We start from the raw sequence: 15,386 nt of genomic DNA, 5'->3' as shown, positions 1-15,386 counted from the left end.
TCCACTTCCCATTTTTCTACCCTGGTTGACAGCAATCCTAATCTCTAATTCACCAAGGTTAGAAAATGTGATCATCTTTGACAGTTTCTGAAAATGGATATTCCATTTTCTTTTATTCCTGAGGATATTGATTAATGTTTTATTCAGTTTCAACCAAGGATTTTAAACCAAAAAAATTGTTATTTCTTAGTATCTCTGAAACTTAGTAGAAATGGGACTTACATGCTTACACAAATATGATAGTCTTCAATTATTTAAAGACAGCTATACTTCCCTAAGTTTCCTCCATTTCAAATTTCCCCAGTTCCTTCCATAAGCACATTATCTTGAGAAGCAGTTCCCAAAACTGAGCTGCTACTTCTCTCCCTTGAAGATTCTAAAATCTAAAAGGCAGGAAAATAGTGACACAGCTGCCAAGTCAATTCATGCTGAGCTGGGTCAAGCATTTCCTCAGATGTGTCTCTTCCCTGGATCCAACTGCTGCAGCTATCAAACACATCATCTTTGTTTGGAAGCCAGCTCTCTATCCTTTACAACAATTTAACCTCACAAAGCACAATCCTAACATGATTCCTCTCTAATTATTGTTGTTAAGTCATTTCAATCATGTCTGACACTTTGTGATTCCATTTAGAATTTTCTTGGCAAAGATACTGGAGTGGTTTGCCATTCCCTTCTCTAAATAATTTTACAGATGAGGAAACCGAGGCAAACAGGACTAAGTGGCTTGTCTAGGCTCACACAACTAGTAAGTGTCTGAGTCTTAATTTGAACTTGAGTCTTCCTGACTTCAGGACTGGCACTCTATCCACTATGTCACCTAACCTTGCCTCTCATCTTTACAGGTTATTTGGAGTTTGAGTTCTCTGTTAAGTATTGTTCTAGTGTGCCAGTCAGTCTTAGCAGATAAAACAGAAACAAGCAAAATTGAGAAATTTTTATTTTTTTTCACAATCTTCTAATATCTTCCAAGCAAGTGGTCTTGTCTTTTCCTTACTTCACAAAACCTTTGTACTAAACACAACTTTTAAACATGTCTTATTAATATTCTTTTTCATTTCCAAGTAGCTCCCTCTCTCATTCCCTGAAGAACAAGTTTTTCCTTATAATAAAGAATTAATAAGAGAGAAAGAAAAAAAAGTTTAGAAAAAAACAGTCTATATAGCAAATGAATCTAACAATATATGCTGTGTCCCATACCTATGATCACTCCTTCTGGAAGGAGAGAGGAAGATGCATTTTCACATCTCTTCTCACAGGATGACCTTGCTCATTATACATATATATATATATGTAATTATACATAGCATTTAGGGTTTTGTTGTTGTCATTCTATTTACATTATTGCAGTCATTATGAATGTTGTTTTCTTTAGATTGCACAAGTTCATATGAGTCTTCCAAGTTTCTGTTTCATTTTTTGTATTAATAATTTCTTAAAGTGAATTTCTATTTCATTACCTTTGCAAAACATTGTTTGTTCAATGATCTAATCTATTTGGTTTCTATTCTTTGCTACCACAGAAAGTATCTCTAACATTATCTTTATTCTCCCTGAGATATATGTTTAGCAATGAGATATTTGAATCAAATGGTATAGACATTTAAGTCACTTTTATAGCATAATTCTAAATTGCTTTCTGAAATGGTTGAATCCATTCCTAGCTTGACCAAATGTCTTAGTGAGTTGGTCTTTCAGCTCCCTTTCCAACATTATTTCTATCTTTTGTCATCTTTGCTAGTTTGCAGAGTAAAACCTCAAGAGTTGCTTTGATTTGCATTCCTCTTAATATTTAATGGTTTGGAGCAATCCTTTACATGGTTTTTAAAGGTTTGCAGTTCTTTTGACAAAAATTTATTCATGCCCTCTGGCTATTTTTCTACTGGAGAATGGCTTTGGGTATCATATATTTTATTTGCCAGTCCATTTTTTAAAAACCCCTTTTTTTGTATTTGGTGTTTCTTATCATCAACATTTAGTAAATCCTGCATGTAGAATTTATGGAAGAATATGGACTAGAATTTCATAGGATGAGAAGGCAGTTAGCTTGCAACCTACACTCAAGAGTTTTGAGATCCTGGATACACTGAATTATCAAAGTAAAGAAGGTAGTAGAATTGAATGATCACAATGAACCTGAATTCCATCTCTAAGACTTACTAGCTTTGTGACAATAAGCAAAGCATATCATTTCTTTTAAGCCTCAGTTTTATCTGTAAAATGGAGAAAATAGGTTACTATGAAGAAAGTCCTTTGTAAACTTTGTCATCAATTATAAAATGAATCATTCTTAGTTATTACTGAGTTTTAACCTTCTGACACCATTTTCACAGGTCTTTAGAAAATAAGTTGAGTCATTCTAGGTTAAGGCCAGGCAGCCAGGGCCAGAACCTGAGGCAGGAGTCCGTTGGAGAGTTTCCTAAGCCCTGAAACTAACCTGACAAGCTCATCAGCCTTGGCAGTAGAAATAGTCGGGTCCCAGCATTAGCCTGGACTCATGACCTGACCAGATTTAACCATGTAGTGAACCCAATCGGAATTGTCCCTGTATGAAGAGGGGTAGTTGGGGCAGCTCTGACAATGGTTCTTCACCTCCCAGGTGATCATGGTAACTGGGGATCACCCTATCACTGCCAAGGCCATCGCCAAAGGTGTCGGAATAATCTCTGAAAACAGTGAGACTGTGGAGGATATTGCTGCCCGGCTACATATCTCTGTCAGCCAGGTGGAGCCCAGGTGAGGCCCTCTGACTTCTAGTTCATGTCCTTTATCCCTTACTCCATCCCAGCAGTCTCCTGGCTAAGATTTACAATTTTAAACATGTTCAAAAACATTGTGCAATAGAGAAATGTCTCTGTATTAGGCAATAATTAAAGGAAAACAGGAAGAGGGATAGCAATTTAAGAAACTGGATTAGGAAAGGTCATTAGTGTGTTGAGAAACTATCAGGTTTCTGGATGGGGAAAAGTGAGGAAACGGAATATGAAGACCTAAGGGCTATAAAACCATTTGTGAAGACCTATAGACTATAAAACAAGGGTAATGACTTCAAAAAGTCTCTACTAATTCTCAGTCCTACAATCCCATGATGAAACATAGGGATAGTATGGTTAGGGACATTCAGGAGGTTGGTTAGACAAAAGCAAAGAACTAAGAGTCTCCCCAGAAAATCCTGGAGGACCTCCTTCCCTGAGAACTCACCTTAGAGAATCCTTTCCCCCCCAGGGATGCGATAGCCTGTGTGGTACATGGCTCCCAACTAAAGGACATGTCACAGGAGCAGCTTGACGCTATACTCCGAGAACACCCTGAGATTGTCTTTGCCCGAACTTCGCCTCAACAAAAGCTCATCATTGTGGAAGGATGTCAGAGACAGGTGCAGGGAGAAAAGCAAGGGGGCCTTTCAGAGACAAGTGGGATACATGATCTCTGGTCATTTGTAAAGTCATGGAGTCACTGTCCTGGGATATTAAGCAACTAGGTTCTGGTACTAGTTTTGCTGTTAACTAGCTGGGTGACCGTGAGTAAAACATTATACCTCTCTGGGTCTTACCTATAAAATGAGGGGGGCAGTATTTATTCCAGTCCTAATCTCCTGTTATTGTAGATTTGTAGTGGATAGACGAAGGAGTTGATACAGAAACTTTGAACTTCACTCCCTCACACTCACTAAAACTAATATGGTTCCAACTAAGTTCAAGGCCAAGAACACTAGTGGGCTACACCAGAGAACTCTGAAATGGGCTCAGTCTGGGGAAAGGGCGGGTCCAACCCCCATCCTACTACAGAGTGAAGAGATCTAGTCATGCTGATTTCTGTAGGATAGTCCCGGTCTTGAGCATTGCATTAGCTCACAGCCTTTATATCTCTGACTCCCACTTAGGGTGCCATTGTGGCAGTGACTGGGGATGGAGTAAATGACTCTCCTGCTCTGAAAAAAGCCGACATCGGCATTGCCATGGGGATCGCTGGCTCTGATGTCTCCAAGCAGGCAGCTGACATGATCCTTCTGGATGACAATTTTGCCTCCATTGTCACTGGTGTGGAAGAAGGTGAGGGATACAAGAGGAGTCATTGGACTTGTGACTTAACTCTTTGATGTTGTTATGGCTGAGCTGCCCAAGGTTATTTCTGCCACCCCATTTCTTCATTCCCTTCCAGCAGTCTCTCCAGTCAACCTCCACCCCAAGTCTGGTTTATAGTAAGGCTAATATAGCAGCTAAGATCCATCCAGTACTCCCTCTGGGATTCTCCTCCCAATAGCAGGAGCCAAATTGGTCTGGAGCTAATGTTATGGCTCTTTCGTGGCTGAATTAAAATTTGTATAAAGCTCATCCACAGAATAATGGCATTCCACAAGATACCAGAAAACCCCAAAATCAGGATATGGATTCCTGAAGAAACATGGCATACCAAGACCTAAGGATCCTAAGCCCCAAGGTTTATCTGCACGAGCTAAGGCAAATACCTCCATATCCTGGAAAGCCTTGGTGGGCATTGGGGGAGAACTCAAAAAATTCCACCTTCTAGTTTCCCTGGATGTTCCCCCAAACCTCCTTTGCTTCCCGCCTAGCTGCCTCCCCTTTAATCTTTCTGATAACCCAGATACATCCCACAGGCCGACTCATCTTTGACAATCTGAAGAAATCCATCGCCTACACCCTGACCAGCAATATTCCTGAGATCAGCCCTTTCTTGCTCTTCATCATCATCAATATACCCCTGCCTCTGGGCACTATCACCATTCTCTGCATTGATCTGGGTACTGACATGGTGAGGATCCGGCTGGGAAGGGAGCCTTCATTGGGAAAGGATGGGATTTAGGGAACATCTGTAGAGAGGGAAAGGGGCAAAGCTTAGGTAATTTGAGTTTCTTTCTGAGTCTCATGTCACCTCTTCCCCTAGGTCCCTGCAATCTCCTTAGCCTATGAGACAGCAGAGAGTGACATCATGAAGCGTATGCCTCGGGACCCCAAGAGAGACAAGCTGGTGAATCGGCGGCTCATCAGCATGGCCTATGGGCAAATAGGTGTGGCTCTGGGAGACAAAATGGGGTGATAGATGGGGAAGAGCCAAAGGAAAAGGGAGAAGGAAAGACCCACTCTGTGCCAGGCAATGTGCTAAGCAGTACTTACAAATAGCTCACGTGATCCTCACAGCAACTCTGTGAAATAAGGACCTTTACCATCTTCACTTTATAGATGAGGAAATTTAGACAAATAAAAGCTAAGTGACTTGCCCAGAATCATACAGCCAGTTAAGTGTCTGAAACTGGATTTGAATTCAATCTTCCTAACTCAAAGCCCAGCACCCTACCCAAAGTTTATCTGGGATGGGGAGAGATCATTTTCCATATATATATATATATAAAATTGCACTAAGCACTGGGGATAGAGGGAAATTTAAGCCAGGACCCCTGCTCATGAAAGACTTATAATCTGGTTGTATACACCAACAAGGTAAATAATAGTATAAGTCAATATGTGGTAAAGGCTCCATGAGGGCTAGAAAGAATAAGTGTTTTGAAAGTACAAGAAAGAAGAGACCAACCACCCAGGACGTTGGTGGTGAAGAGGAAGAAGGGAGGCTCGGAAAGGTGCAACAAAGCACAGTCAGTCCTTGGAGGAACACAAGGGTTTGTGAAGGGGAAACCATTAGAAAAGAAGGTTGGACCAAGCTGAGAGCCAGATGATGGAAGGTCTTTAATGCCCAGCTAAGAAGTTTCAACCTCGTCCAATGGGAAATGAGAAGCAAATCTGTCTGACAATTAACCACTAATAGCATTTTAGAAAGAATAATGGGGTTAATGTTGCACGACAGATTGTAGGAGGGGTAGAGAGACTGGAGAGAGGAATAACTATAGGAGGCAACCTTAATAATTCAGGTTCAGAGTAATAAGGTGGAGGCTCTGAAAATGGAAAGGGGAGACATTGGGCAGAAAATTCCAATAGGACTTGATGACTGACTGACTAAATGTGGGAAGATAGGGAGAAATTGAGGCTAAAATTTAGGTAGAAATTAGGGATGAAATACAGATTGAAGTGTCTTTCAAATTGAGGAAATAGTGGCTCCTGCAAGAATTGAAGAAGCTTCTGAAATCTTCCACATTCCCTGGAGTACACACCAAAGTAAATGGCACCAGGGTCCCCAATCTCTATGCTTTTTTCTATGACCTTTATTTAGATTCCACCTTCCATCTTTCTCTAACCAAACCCCTCCTCCTTTTCCTCTAATTTCTCACAGGGATGATCCAGGCTTTGGCTGGTTTCTTCACTTACTTTGTGATCCTGGCAGAGAATGGTTTCCTTCCATCACATTTGTTGGGCATCAGAATTTATTGGGATGATTTTCATTTGAATGATCTGGAAGATAATTATGGACAGCAGTGGGTAAGTGAACTGGGAAAAAATGATGGAGAGAAGTGAGGAAAATCCTAATGAAGGGAAGGAGTGAGAGAACAAGGGCATTGAGGCTGGAAGAAACAACTTCTTTCTTCCACTGCCTCCCATCCAACCGACCCAAGTACATTTCTATAATAATCTTCTACTGTTTCCAATGAGCTCTCTGCCAAGCCAACGGTTTGCTCTCTGCTCCAGTTCTGTTGGGTCTCTCTGTTCTGTCTAATCTCTCTCCCCTTTGTCCTTGGAGGTTTTCTCTGCTGGCTCTTCCCTCGTTAGCTTCCAGCTAAGACTCCAAAGATCAACACCAAGATTCCTTATCTCCTTGTGCTTCCTTCCTTTGAAATCCATCTGCTTATTTTCCTGGCATCAGATACCACAAAATAAACACGTCAGAGCAATATGTCTAGCCTCTTAGGATACCAACCTTCACATCCCCAATCCCGAATTTCTCAGAATTATGTCTCTCTGTAAGGGCCACCCATCCACAGGAACTCAATTAATTGAGTTAGAGCAGTGTCCTACCCTATTTTTTATGTATGGAATATACACACACACACATATTTTAATATGTGTATATAGTTGAGTGTCTGAGTATTTGCCGTGACTCTCTATGCCAGTGATCCTTCTTAATTAATTTAAAGTAAAAACATCCTCCTCTTCCTCTTCAAAGAGCTACAAGACATTTATTTATTTATCTGTTTATTGCTGAGGCAATTGGGGTTAAGTGACTTGCCCAGGGTCCCACAGCTAGGACGTATTAAGTGTCTAAGGTCAAATTTGAACTCAGATCCTCCTGATTTCAGGGCTGGTGCTTTAACTACTGCACCACTAAGCTGCCCCCATATGTTTATTTTCTAAAGGGAAGTAGTGAATTTGGTTTAAGGAATTTTTTAATAAACCCCTCTTCAGATACCTTGTAGAGTCCTGAAACTGGCCCTGAGGGCCAGGCCCATGTCTGTATCTTACTTAGCTAGTTATAAAGTCATTTACCTTTGGAGGCTTTATTTTGGAGAGGCTAATTTCTTCCTTCCTGCCTCCTCTTTAATCTATCCTTCCTCCTTTATCCCACCCTCTTTTCAGACATTATCTTCTCCTCTATCTGCATTGAGACTGCACTGTTCCTCCTGATCTTGACCTTCACTGTACTCTTTTCCCAGACCTATGAGCAGCGGAAGGTGGTGGAGTACACATGTCAAACAGCCTTCTTCATCAGCATTGTAGAAGTGCAATGGACTGATCTCATCATCTGCAAGACCCGTCGAAACTCCCTTTTCCAGCAGGGCATGAAGTGAGCCTTCCCCACTACACAAGTATCCCAAGCCTCCGTAGCTCTCCGTAGCAGTAGCTGGCTGCTGGACCACTCTCAGGATGTCCTTGACTTATCCCACCTGGCATCCTAACTCTGAATTTCCCCTCTCGTCCTTCCTGAGAGTTTTATCTCTTGCCCATCTCCTCTCCATTCCTCTAGCACACCCATGTACCTTTTCTTCCTAGGAACAAGATCTTGATCTTTGGGTTAATAGAAGAGACAGTTCTGGCAGCCTTTCTGTCCTACTGCCCAGGCATGGATGTTGCCCTTCGCATGTACCCACTCAAGTAAGTATTGAGGGCAGGATGGAAGGAAACTTTGGGGCCATCTACGGACCTTATTCTAGGCCAGAAAGACAGGTTCACATCTGACACATCTTGCTGTGTGATTGCGAGCAAACCATTTAAGCTCTCGGGACTCTAAGGCAGCTCTCTAGGACTCTTAAGGTTTCAGAGGAGGTACCAACCTACATTACTAGAAAGATATTCCTTCCCTGGGAATTCCCTAGACCAGTGAAATCACCGATTGTGTCCCCATTTCTATCTATATGTCGGGAACTATTCTAAGCAATAGGTATCAAAAACATAACCATAAAATAATTTCTACCTACAAGTAGGACATCAGCTTCTATCTGGGAAACAGCATGTACATATATCAGCATGTACTCATACTGTGCCTTACTTAGCTGGATATAAAGCTAGGTAAAGCTTTTACAGAGCCCAGAGACTGTGGGTAGGAGAGTGATCAGACACCAGCACTTTGAGGGCTTAGATCTACTTGGCAAGGATGCTGATTTGGAGTCAGAGAATCTAGGTTCACATACAAGTTCTGCTCAGTGCTGTAGAGAGCCTTAATATTTGCAAAGCACATTACACGGATTATCTATCTCATTTGATCCTCAAAACAGGTGCCATAAGATAGATACTACAGATATTATCGTTGCTATTTTACAAAGGATGCAACTTAGAAATTTTAGGTGACTGACCCATGGTCACATAGCTAGTGCCAAAAAGTAGGATTTGAACCTTCGTCTCTCAAGTATATCTCTTTTTCACCATTCCATGTTGCTTCTTGCAGCGTAAGTTTAGCTTGATAAGCACAGAAACAAAGAAGGAAGGAATCTCACCTTCTATAGAAGCTTTCCCTAATCCCTCTTCATTCAAGTGCTTTTCCCTATTTATTATATAGATAGCTTGCTTGGTATATATTTATTTGCACATTTTCATCCCCATTAGATTGTAAGCTCCTTGAGGGCAGAAGGACTATCTTTTGCTTCTTTTTGTATCCCTAACACTTAGCAGTGCTGGGCACATATGGCTATTCAGTTGTTTCTGATTCTTCATGATCTATTTGAGTTTTCTTGGCAAAGTGGGGTATTTTGCCATTTCTTTCTCTAGCACATATTATAGATAAGGAAACTGAGGCAAACAGGTTTAAATAACTTGCTCATACTCACGTAATTTGTGAGTGTCAGAGGCCATGTTTGAAGTCAAGAAGATGAGTCTTCCTGACTTCCAGGCCTGGCACTTTATCCACTGCTCCATCTATCTGCCCTCTTTGTGATTCTGGCTTAGCATATGCAGTAGAGAGCCCTCAAATTCAAGTATTTCACCAGCCTCAGTTTTCCTGATGACAGAGATTACAGACACGCACTCTGCTCTCTGTTAATTTGTGACTACAAAGATGTGGCTTGCGGTAGGATACAATTTTTTAAAAATTTTACAACTTTTTTCAATCAACAAAAATCATGTTTTCTTTTCCTAAGCCAATCCATCTCCAACTGAGAATGAAAGAAAAATAAAAAATTCCTGTTACAAACATAGTCAAGGAAAATGAATTTCTGCATTAGCTGTGTCCAAAAACCATTTGTTTCATTGCATATTATGAGTCCTTCACCTCTTTCAGGTAGTATATTTCATCATTAGTCTCTGAAATCTTGGTTAATCATTACAAAGATCAGAGTTTCTGATTCTTTCAAACTTGTTCATCTTTGCCATATTGTTATCATTATATAAATTGTTCTCCTGGTTTTGTGTACTTCACTCTGCGTCAACTCATTCAAATCTTCCCAAGTTTCTCTGAAACTATTTCTGTCATTTTTCATACCACAATAGTATTCCATTATATTTATATACCATAATTTGTTTGGCTATTCTCTGATTTATGGGCACCCCCTCAGATTCCCATTCTTTGCCACCTCCAAAAGAATTATCAATATTTCTGTATATCATATTGTTATAATTTATATTGTATATTATACAATAATATATGCTACATAGTATATCATACAATAATATATAATATACAATAACATATAATATATATTATATTTGTTTTGCTTAGGATTAATCCCTCCTTTAATCTATACTTCCCTTAATATTTCTTTTCCCTTTCCCTCCTATTTCCCTGTTGAGGGAAATGTATCTCTGTAACCAACCCTATGTGTGTGTGTATTATTTCATATATTGACTTATTCAGATGAGAATGGATTTCATCTGTCAATCTCTTTCTCTACTCCCTCCCTTCTTTTTTTGTATAGCTGTCTACTTATAAAGCCTAATTTGTGAGAAAGTTTCTCCTACTCTTCCTTTCCTTTTCCCCCCATCTCCAATGGAACCCATCTCTTTCTCCATTCTTCCCTTAATATCATCAAAATATAATAGAATCACTGCCTGACTCTGTATAATTAGATTTCCCATATGAGTCCTAATGATGATAGGGTTCAAAGGGGACACATGTTATCTCCCTTATTACAATGAAAATAATTTATCCTTGTTTAGTTCTTTATTATCATTTCTAATTACCTTTTTAATGTTTTAATTCCTGTGTTTGTACTTTGAAATTTTTTCATAGCACTAGTCTTTTCATCAGGAATGCTTGGAATTCCTCTATTCCATTGTCTCCCCATAGGATTATTGTGTGTTTTTCTGGGCAAGTTATTCTTGTCTATAAGTCTGTATCTGTATTTTGCCTTCCAGAATATAGTATTTCAAGCTCTTCACTTTCTGAGAATGATGGCCACTAAATCTGTGATTTTGATTGTGACTCCTCAACACTTGAAGTCCTTCTTCTAACTGCTTATAGTATTTTTTCTTTAACCAGGAAGCTCTGGATTTTGGCTATCATGTGCCTTTCATTTTGAGGTTTCTTTTCAGAAGGTGACTAGTAGATCCTTTATATCTCCATTTTGTCTTCTGATTCTAAGAGATACAGGTGATTTTCTTTTAGTATTTCTTTAAATATAAAGTCTTAGCTCTTGTTTTGGTCATGATACTCAGGTAGACTAATATTTCATTCTTAATTTTTTTTTCTTCTTGATCTATTTCTCAATTTTTGATGAGATACCTTACATTTTCTTTTTTTCTTCAGTCTCTTGACTTTGTTTTAATATTTCTTGTTGTTTCATAAAGTTATTGGCTTCTATTTGTTCTATTCTAATTTTCATGGAATCTGTTGCTTGGGCAAGGTTTGTACCTCTTATACAAAGCTATTAGTTCCTTTTCCAATTCTTTCTTCCACAGCTCTCATTTCTTTATCAACTTTTTTTCTTCTAGAACTTTCATTTCATTAATCAAAATAACTTTAATTCTTTAAAAAAAAAAAACCATTTGCTTTATTTCTTCCAGGAATCTTAATTGAATTTGTGCCCAAGCTTTGTTTTTCTTGAGGATTTGCTTGTAGATGTTTTGGAATCATTGTCTTCCTCTCGGTTTATTCTCTCTTAATCATCCCTGTCACCATAATAGCATCTTATGGTAAAATTCTTTCTTTTTTACTCCTCTTTTCAGCCTGCTTCTTTACTTTGGACTTGATGTTAGGGTCTGGCCCTTCACACTTCTGGAGAAAAATCTGGACCAACCCTATTTTTGCTTTTGAATTTGTATTAATCCAAGATCAACTCAAGCTAGAGACCTGTAAGCTTCTACAATGGCCTAATCCAAGCCAAAGTCTGAATGTTGCTTTCCTTGTCTGAGTTCTACAAGTCCCTACTTCAAGTTTGGACCTGAGCTCAGCCCTATCAGCCAGCTAGGAAGCTCCACTAGTTTTGAGGGCACAGAACTAAAGACTTGCCTTTAATCTGGGATTTCTGTCCTGCTTATTTCTGCAGGCATCATACTAAACTAAGAAAGGATTCAACGAAGGATAGCCCAAGAACCAAATCCAGAATAAATCCTGAATATTTTTGTACAGCTCAGAAGATAAGAATGATTTGTTGACCCCTGGGTTAGAAGTTGGAACTGAAACCCTGCTCTGCTTCTGGGGGGGTGGGGGGGTCAGAGTCACACTGTTGCTATTTGCTTTTGAATATATTCCTCTGAGCCCAGAATGTCATCCCTGCATGTAGGTCTCCTTCCACAGTCAGTCCTGGATTGATGACCCAAAACTAGGTAGTGAGCAACAAAGCTACCAGTTGACACCTGTTCCCATACCTTACTATGTCCTGGTATGGGTCTGGGACTTCTTTTTGTCCTAGCATATAGCCTCTCCCTATTCTGAAATGCTTCATAGACATTTCCCCAAAGTTAACAGATTTCTCTATTTCCTTATGGCAGTCAGGCTGGAAAAGTGACTCACTGTGGCTTTTTTTTTTTTCCTTTGATTTCTCCATCAGGATTTGGTCTAGTACATTTTCTGGATCTATTTGGAGGAATTTGGGGAGGGAGCTCACAGCTCTGCTTCCTGCTATTATTGCCATCTGGACTCCTCCCCCTCTCCCCACTACTAGAATATCATTTGTACAAGCTTTCTTGTAGTTTATCATACCTTCACCAAAGAGACCCTCAATATGTGTGTAAATTATTCTCACAAAGATTTTGTAAAAATCAGTAATTAAGCATATAAGGCTGTGATTGCTGACATTTTGTCAACTGCCTTTTTTCAGTAGTAATAACATTTGTGAGTTTTTTTCCAGACATTTGGAATCTTTCCTTCCCTGACAGCTTAAGAATTTAGACCAAAGGGCAACTAGGTAGTAAGATGGATAAAGCACTACCCTGGAATCAGGAGGACCCAAGTTCAAATCCAGCTTCAGACAATCACTAGCTGGATAAATCATTTAACTCTGATTGTCTCCCTCTTCTTCCCCTCTACCCCTCAAAAAAGAATTGAGACTCCCAACCCTCAAAACTGTCACTTCCTGCAAGGGTCTCTTCTATGTAATTTATAACAGATGTTCAAATTTCACTGATAAGTGTTTGGTAAACAACTTTGATTTTTTTAATGCTGCATATTGGAAACTATGATCAGACTCCAAATTTGGGGACTTCTTCATCATCAACAACTAATTTTTAAAAAATAATTTTGCCAGATCTTTTCTGTTTTTCATGTTTATTATCTTTATTTGAGTTTGATCCTTAAATGCTCTCAGAAGGATAAAGTTTATTTGGATCCCTTCCAAGTTTTCTTTAAATCTGTATTTCCTTCTAATCCTCCTCAATATTTAATGAATATATATAGTCTTCTACTGTTCTTCTCCATAAGTTTCACAAATAAGTTTGCATTTTGAAACAGTTCTGGGCCATTCTATTTCTTTTCTTGGCAAAGAGATAAATGTTTACTGATTAAGATGATTTCTAATATCTTCTCATCTCATTGTGGCAATAGATATTTTTGAGTTCAACTTACTTAATGAACAGTAATAGATTTTTTTTTACCAATTTCCCATTTTTCAGTGTCAATTACTCTATTATTTCTGCCACTCAGATGACAAAGGACCATTTTGTATTTTTCTTTGCTTCATGGGTTGCTTTGCCCAATGAATTCATCATTTACTAACTACTAACTACTAAGGTTCTCCATACTTCACTAGATTGATCCTTAGACTGTGGGAAGGTGAAGGATCAAGTTTAAAGAAGAGAAAATTTATTTGGAAAGCAAATAGTTGTTTACTAAGAATATAGTCTGAGAATAGAATTTGGATTATGGTGCATAACTTAAAATTTAAAGATAACAGATTCCTGGGGAGAATGGGAAATGCCTAGCAAAAAACTTAACTAATATAGTTCCTCCTATTAGTTCCTTTCGCTTTGGATGTGTGAGGCCATGGTTTTAATACACAGTGGATTTTGTTATCTTTGATCTTACGGATGACGTAACTGGTTTAGATGGGATGAAACATCACAGCCAGAGTATGTCTCTGGATGAACATATCTTATTCTAAAGAAACAGAATAGTTTAAAAAATATAGGACATATTCAAAACTTGTACTCATGTGAAAAATCCAGCAACCAGAAAGAAAAAGCATAATGCAGATCATTTGAATAAAGATCAGTAGAGGAATAAATAGAAGTGATTTTGTCATTGCCATATACCTCAGAAAGGAGCAGTTTTGGAAACATCACAAGACTAGCACAGAGGCATTATATAATATTGATGGTAGACTTCAAATTAACCAGACATCTGCTGGAACTCCCTCTAACAGAACAGCTAACAACTTCTCAACTTGCTTTAATGATAATTTCATCCCTCAAAAAAGTACAGAAATCAACAAAGGAAAATTTTATTCCGGTACTGATTCTCCCTACTGGGAGAAGGGAAGGACTGATTTCTGGGGAAAAAAGAACACTGGAGGAAGTGACTACTCTTAGAGTTTGAGAGAACATCTGGCCTTAGCCTACCATGTCCCCGAGGTTTAAGGAAAGCAGATTGCAAAAATCTAGATAAAAGGTAAGAAAGATCCCACAGACTGAAAGTCTGCTGGATTAAACAGCAGCTGTCTGAAGATGTAAATGCACAGGAAATTTACCAACCAATTGAAGTTTTTAAAAAGAATGTTCCAAAAGATGGATGCAAGGACAACAGAGAGGATGAAGATGGGAATGGCAAAGCTCTGTAAAAATAGTATTAGGAATATACAGCCAGCAGGATGAATACAGAGAGGACTGGGGAGACTTACATGAATTGATGCTAAGTGAAATGAGCAGAACCAGGAGATCATTATATACCTCAACGACGATACTGTTTGAGGATGTATTCTGATGGAAGTGGATCTCTTCGATAAAGAGATCTAATTCAGTTTCAATTGATCAAGAATGGACAGAAGCAGCTACACTCAAAGAAAGAACATTGGAAAATGAATGTAAACTATTTGCATTTCTGTTTTTCTTCCCGGGTTATTTATACCTTCTGAGTCCAATTCTCCCTGTGCAACAAGAGAACTGTTCGATACTGCACACATATCTAGGATATATTGTGACATATTTAACATGTATAGGACTGCCGGCCATCTGCAGGAGAGGGTAAGGGAGGGGAAAAATCGGAACAGAAGTGAGTGCAAGGGAAAATATTGTAAAAAATTACTCAGGCATGGGTTCTGTCAATAAAAAGTTATTTAAAAATTTTAAAAAAGAAGTATACAAGGTGCTGCTGAACTGAGAGGTTGGTGGTGGAGGCGAAGAACAAGAATTGGATTTTTTTTTTAGCTCTATTAGGAGAGAACAAAATAAAGCAAAGAAGGGATAGGACTGTTGCTTGGGGTTGATGGGATGACAATGACAAATAATGCCCTTTTCTAATTTTTCTATTTGCTCTAGAATGACCTTTGCTCTAGAAACAACAAAATCAAAATAACTGGGAGTTAATTATCCCATATTATCAAGGGATTAGTAAGAGAACACCTGGTTGCCCTTGATGTATTCAACTTATCTCATATAGAAGAACTATCTGATCTAGCTATT

At 38.9% G+C, this 15,386-nt stretch overlaps 1 protein-coding gene and 1 long non-coding RNA gene across 3 annotated transcripts in view; one reads left to right on the top strand and one right to left on the bottom strand.

Annotated features, from left to right (window-relative positions):
* The window catches only part of LOC127559711 (uncharacterized), an 88,179-nt gene that overhangs the window by 46,976 nt on the left and 25,817 nt on the right, over nt 1-15,386 (bottom strand). The window contains exon 2 of the long non-coding RNA XR_007953191.1: nt 6,279-6,362. This is a non-coding gene — a long non-coding RNA (uncharacterized LOC127559711). The remainder of the gene's footprint in view (nt 1-6,278; nt 6,363-15,386) is intronic.
* Nucleotides 1-15,386, top strand: part of LOC127559704 (sodium/potassium-transporting ATPase subunit alpha-2-like) — a 71,534-nt gene that overhangs the window by 52,084 nt on the left and 4,064 nt on the right. For both annotated transcript variants that reach the window (XM_051993669.1, XM_051993668.1), the window contains exons 14-21: nt 2,600-2,736; nt 3,226-3,376; nt 3,884-4,052; nt 4,619-4,773; nt 4,906-5,029; nt 6,244-6,389; nt 7,559-7,689; nt 7,896-7,997. In XM_051993669.1, coding sequence (XP_051849629.1) covers nt 2,600-2,736; nt 3,226-3,376; nt 3,884-4,052; nt 4,619-4,773; nt 4,906-5,029; nt 6,244-6,389; nt 7,559-7,689; nt 7,896-7,997 — 1,115 coding nt within the window. The remainder of the gene's footprint in view (nt 1-2,599; nt 2,737-3,225; nt 3,377-3,883; nt 4,053-4,618; nt 4,774-4,905; nt 5,030-6,243; nt 6,390-7,558; nt 7,690-7,895; nt 7,998-15,386) is intronic.

The sequence above is a fragment of the Antechinus flavipes genome, chromosome 4 (genome assembly GCF_016432865.1).
Source record: "Antechinus flavipes isolate AdamAnt ecotype Samford, QLD, Australia chromosome 4, AdamAnt_v2, whole genome shotgun sequence".
In the NCBI taxonomy this organism is placed as follows: Eukaryota; Metazoa; Chordata; class Mammalia; order Dasyuromorphia; family Dasyuridae; genus Antechinus; species Antechinus flavipes.
The sequence above is the reverse complement of the archived record's forward strand: the minus strand, read 5'-3'. Positions and strand labels throughout refer to the sequence as shown.